Raw genomic sequence first — 5,915 nt, 5'->3', positions numbered from 1 at the left:
GCCTAAAAGGGGTGTCCTTTTTCCAGAACTGTCTGGAGGGACATTTTGGGCTTGCTATGTACCCTCTGTCCTCAAACCACCACTCTGAGCCTGCAGATGGTTTTGTCCGACTCCAAATTCCTCTGTCTCTATTCTGAGCAGCCTTCTGGCAAACCAGCATCCACCTCACAACGGCTCTACATCGTACATGGGTCTCTGCCCCACCTATAAACTTATTTTAAAATATAAAAGTCTAAGTATGAGACTGTTGTTCCTTGCACATTTTAATTCTGCTGGTGGTGCTGCCAATCCCAAGCATATCAAAGGTTTCTGTTGGACTGCTGGTTTCGAGGCTGTTGGGTGTACTTGCTTCAGGTTTATAATGAATCCTTCATGAGTCCCCAGGTGAAATGATTTCTCTTAAAAATGAAGACTGAGATACCCAAGCAGCCCTTCTCTCAGGCAGCCTTAGGCAAATACCAGTGAGGACTGGCAGCGATGACACCCTTCCCCTCTGGTCCCCGATGCGTTGCCTATCTCCAGGACTGCCAGCTCTGATTTTTATGGAGCTCCAAGCACATTGGTAGGAGACAGCAAATTATAAGGGTTTTTTTTTCGGTGCTGACTTTCAGCCCTGAATGCTGTATGACAGAGGTCAGTACTGTTCTTCCCACTTTTACAGATACAGAAACCGATGTACAAGGGGTAAAGTGGCTTAGGCAGAGTCTCACAGCCTCAGGGGCAAATTCCTAAATCTCACCCTGGCATTTCAGCTATTCCCTGCTCATAACCGTGTCTTGCTACTTCCATAGCAAATACTAATATAGCATATAGCTGGTGAGAGCTACCAGCCTTGCTCAGCGTTGCTGCTATTGTGAAAACCTCTCTGGTTTCTTCATTCTGCTAATTTTCCCTGTGCTTAAGAGCTCAGCTGCTCCAGAGGATCAGGCTGGTGATTGGCGATGGCATAGATGGGCTCAGCAACACACTTTGACTCGAATTCCGCATCCCTGCACTTCTGCAAAGCAAGCTACCGACGCTGCGCACACAGGGCACCCTCCCTCTGTGAGAGCATTAATTATTACTGCTGCTTGCAAAATGATCTGTGAACTAAAATGGGTTTTTCTAATTCTGTCACTGGAGAAGAACTTCTAGCTAATCAACTGGAGGCAGATGGAGTTGGCAGAGATGACATAAAGGCCTGCACTAATTACTCCACGTGTCTCAAGAACTAGTAAGAGAGTTGATTTATGCCTGGAACAGCCTGATAATTCCAGAAATAATAGATATTGCATGACTTAATTAATCAATGTAAACCTGGTTGTGCTGTGATTTTGAATTAACGGCCATGGTATAGCGCAGGTGTATGGAAGGTGGGCTACAGCCTGCTACTGCAAGAAGCCTAAATGTACCTACTAATGGCCCAAGCCAGGGACCAGGCTCTGGATACGTCCTCATATTGGCTTTTATTGTATCTGGCGAGTTCTTGTGCTCTTGTGCTTGGGGAATGTGAGTGTGGCCATGTATGATGGAACAGAGAAGGAAAACGGTGCATATAAACACAACATCAGTGGGGAGGAACAAGAACTTACTTAGGAATCGGTCCATCCTATGAGTTCATGCTAAATAGTTGCGTCAGGAGTAAGTAGTTTTAAGGCCTGAGTGGTTTTTGCTCAGGCTATTGCCCTGCCTGGTGTGCTTGGTCCTCAGGGCTGATGGTCATGCAGGCAGGTCTGTTCTCCACCTGCACAGCTGAAAGGGGACACCCTTGGGTGGGAGCGAAGGCTCTGTCCCCCCTGAGCTACAGGTCCTGCTGGCTGAAGTCAGCCTACAGGACAAAACATGTTTTGCTCTGGCTGTTGGCCTGCTTTCTCCATTCTTCATACACAGACCATTGCAACTCTATGGCCCATCATGGGACCTCCCTGTAGTAACCCCTGCCTCTCACCCCAGGCTGATCTTTTGGACATAACACAACTTTGCTGTTTGTATTTGCAGATGCACGATGTTTTCCTGGACCAGCCTGGGAGGATGGACAGGGTTTACCCTCTTTTCGCCCTCCCAGGAGCTTGTTTTCATTCCTCCACTGTGGTTGTTGAAGTGAAAATTGACGTATGGGCTGGTTGAGACCCACCCATGACAGGCCAGAATATGTATCACTGAACAGAAACACATGCTTTTCCCAACTAAGACAGATGTCCATTAGCAAAATCTTAGGTACGAAGACAAATCCAAAAAGGAACTTGCCTGCTAGGGCTTATGGTAAGATTGGTAGATCCAGAGTCAGTTTTAGCCTATTAAGAAGCCCGGTGACTAGGTCTCTGGGCAGGGATTTAACTTCTCCTCCTGCAGAGCATTTTAAGGAGAAGTATTTGTGTACCATAGTGCCACGTTTTAAAAATTTGACCTGCTTTTAGCACCTTATGGCGCAGGTGACCCGACACGCAAGTAGATTTTGAACAGTGCATGTCAGGATGTGGTTTGGACTGGGAACTACAAGCTCCTGAGAAGGACAGTTAAGAGAAGCAACAAGTCTCCGCTCCCAGGCAGTCCTGAAGGACTCGGTCAAAAGAACTCGTGGAAACAAGCTGCCGTGGATAGCGGTAACTTGGCTTTGAAACAACATCTTCAGGCTCTTCTGCTGAACTTGCTGAGCCTTTGCGAAGCTATAAGGGGAAGAGGACTGCAACCTGGATCTCATTTTGGAAGGCTGCCAACCCCCAAAATCTTCAGTAATTTCAACATGGAGCCTCTCACGCTAATCACTCTTGTCCACCCTTCTCTGGGTTGCACTCTAGGGTGGAACCATGCCAGCATCGTGCTCTGTTTAGACTTATTTGAATAATCTGCCTTGCTTGTACAAATGCCAGGCTGATATTTACTGCTGGTGCCGTGGCTCAGCCACATCCCTTAGAGATGCTATAGCAGGTCACCAAAGGTTGGAAGGACAGCTGCGATGCCCTCTCCTTTTGTATCCCCTGCCCTGCTTGCTATTATATACAAATAAATTTCCTTACAGAAGGGCTGTTTGACCTGTGTGGGTGGCAGTGGTGGTGGAAAGCAATTTCTAAAGAGAATAAATAGTTTCTGCCTGGATTAAAACAAATACCGAATTTGCTTTCTTCCTTTTTGCGTATGAAGAGTCCTCGCTTTACAGTGCAAGTAGCTTGGATCAGATACGAGGCAGGAATGGGGTCTGGATGCTGTTCCTTGCTCTCCCCGTCTTGCTATACGGTCTCACATTAGTCATTTGACCTCCGTGTATCTCCTGAGCTCCCAGGCACCATGAGGCACAGTGACTTTCCTTTTGGTGTCTGAGCAGGACAGAGCCCCACAGGTCCCTGTACTTGGTCCTACCATACTAAACTATATTGCGTCTACAACGATTTAAGCATCAAAGACTCAGCTGCGTCTTTTTTGTGCAGAGCTTGGCGAAGCCATGAAAAGGATAGTCAGAAGGGAACTGAACTTGTTTTAATTTCTGAAAATACAGTTTATATTCATGTCCATACTTACATTCAGAACCAACAAATATACACAACAGCTTTCCAGGACTTCACAATCATCGTCACTTACATAATAATAAAGTGGTTACATAACATTTTAGATGCAGTTTGGTTTAGAATGTGAAAGTATTATGAATACATTGAATCCTTTCAACAATGTTTTCCTAGTCTTGTTTTTATTCTTTCTTATTGTCTTTGAAAGATTCCCGAATACTATGAATCTCTTCTATGGGTTAATGAGAGTAAAGCAATATAAATGGAGTACACAGCACTCTATAACCATGGCTCTTACACAATTTCAAGATCAGTGCTGTGGCCTTCTTTGTGTGAAACTTCCAAGAAATAGTGTTTTTCTTTTAAGACATCCCCTTGAAGACTTCCAAAGATATTATTGGAGCTGTTTTCTGGTTTGAGCTGATCCCAACAGTGCAAAGCAGCCATAAACTCAGCTTAACAAGATAGTTAAAACAGGTTTAGTGTTGTTTTGCATCACTAGAGCAGTACAAAGCCAGCAGTGTGTACCAGTAAATCAGTACAGAAAATGGTAACACACGTCTGACTTAGCTAAAACACCATAAGAGCTTCACACAGCCCAGTATAGCCCATAACACTTTTAGACGGGAAGGGAAGGGGAGTGAAGAGAAGTCTATGTACACTTATTTGAGCTTGTGGGTCTCCAGATTTTAGCTTTGCTATGAATTCATCTCTCCTTTAAGTCCCCAAGTTCTCCAGGTCTACAAGTGCTTTGCAGTACTAAACCATGCTCTTAGACCTTGCTAGTCTGCATATGTCCATTGAATTCAATATTTCTCTGGGTTAACATTGATTCCTGCAAGCGACTGCTGTTCTCTTGCCTGTGTTCAATGGGGTCACCATCCTCTACACCATTGCCCTTTCGGAGGCAAAGGACTTTCTGAAAACTCTGCTTGAAGTTGTCAGAAAGAAATCCATAAAGAATGGGGTTGGCACAGCTGTTTGCATAGGACAGGACCACCACAAAGAAGTACACCCCTACCAACACAGGGTCTTCTGGCAGTATAAATATCAAATTGACAATGTTCATCATGTAAAACGGGAGCCAGCAAAACACAAAGACCACCACAATGATCACCACCATCCTGGTCACCTTCCTCTCTGATCTCCTGCGCCTCGTAGACCCAACTCGGATCCCCGAAGATTTGACTTTAATCACAATCAGCAAGTAGCAGAGACAGATCACCAACAAAGGACCAAAAAAACCAAGGACCGATGTGTAAATGATGAACGCTGCTGACCAGATGTTGACGGGCTCTGGCCAGTTCATGTTGCAGGTGTGAAAGTCTTCCTGCACATCCGAAAAGATGATGACTGGAAGCACCACCAAGAACGAGAATGTCCAGACAGTCACGCTGATGAGCTTGGCCACCCTGGGACGTCTCCACTTGGTTGATTTAATGGGATGAACTACTGCCAGGTAGCGGTCCATGCTCATCACAGTCAAACAAAAAATACTAGTGAATTGGTTAATACCATCTACAGTCATAACCAGCCGGCACAAAAAGGAGCCAAAAGGCCAATAGGAGATGGCGTTCTGGGTGGCCAGGAAGGGCAGGCCCAGCATGAAGAGTACGTCGGCAACGGCTAAATTCAAGATGTATATGTTGGTGACGGTTTTCATCTTGGCATAGCGCAAAACCACGTAAATGACCAATGTGTTGCCGCTGAGTCCGACTGCACATACGAGGAGGTAACAGATGGGAATCAGGACTTTGTGGATGTATTTGAATGCGGGCTGCTCTGAGAGCGTCCCATTGTCTGTCACATTTGTCAGCAGTGAGGAATTCACTTCGCTGGAACTAGCTTCTGTGCTAAATGTGTTGGAAAAGTATAAAGGATCCATAGCTTTTACTCCTCAGTTTTCCTTTCAAGGCTAAGAGAGATTAAACTTCATGGGCATCTTGTTCCTAGAAAGAAAAAAAAGGAGGAAAAAGAGAGAAAGAGTGAATTCAAAGTAGACTAAGTTTTACACATCATTTAATTCTCTACCTACAGTCAGAATTTGTGTTTGAGTTATGCAGTTAGCACATGTGATGAGATCAATGCCTGAACAAAGGAACTGCACAATGAGAGCGCCCAAGTGCTCATCCCAGTAGATGGTGGTATCTGTTTAATTTTCACAAGCTCCATGCAGTGGGGTCAGGGCTGGATGTAACTGTGAAGATGGGAGGCTGCACGGCAGTAACACGGCATGCATCCTGCCGGGAAATGCAAGCGAGAGGAGAGAGGGTGATGGCCATTACACTTCACAGTCAGAGGCAGAAGCTTTCCTGCAGCGAAGGAGTCTGAATGCCCCGGCATGTGGGCCGTCCGGGTCCAAAGCCTGCCGGTAACAAGGCCAGTCCTTCCTCTGCTGATGAGAAAAGTTAATTCTTGCATGCTTCCCGTGCCACT

General features: G+C 45.7%; 1 protein-coding gene across 1 annotated transcript; it reads right to left on the bottom strand.

The window, feature by feature from the left end:
* Positions 1 to 3,568: 3,568 nt before the first annotated feature.
* On the bottom strand, positions 3,569 to 5,393 carry SSTR5 (somatostatin receptor 5). The gene has a single exon (XM_075515022.1). The coding sequence runs from the start codon at positions 5,362 to 5,364 to the stop codon at positions 4,252 to 4,254; it is 1,113 nt and encodes a 370-aa protein (XP_075371137.1). The 5' UTR covers positions 5,365 to 5,393; the 3' UTR covers positions 3,569 to 4,251.
* Between the last annotated feature and the right edge of the window lie 522 nt (positions 5,394 to 5,915).

Source organism: Mycteria americana, chromosome 12 (assembly GCF_035582795.1).
Source record: "Mycteria americana isolate JAX WOST 10 ecotype Jacksonville Zoo and Gardens chromosome 12, USCA_MyAme_1.0, whole genome shotgun sequence".
Lineage (NCBI taxonomy): Eukaryota > Metazoa > Chordata > Aves > Ciconiiformes > Ciconiidae > Mycteria > Mycteria americana.
This window is presented reverse-complemented; position numbering and strand designations above follow the sequence as displayed.

Coding starts and splice junctions, on each gene's coding strand:
- SSTR5 (XM_075515022.1), bottom strand. CDS start 5,364: ATGGATCCTTTATACTTTTCCAACACATTTAGCACAGAAGCTAGTTCC.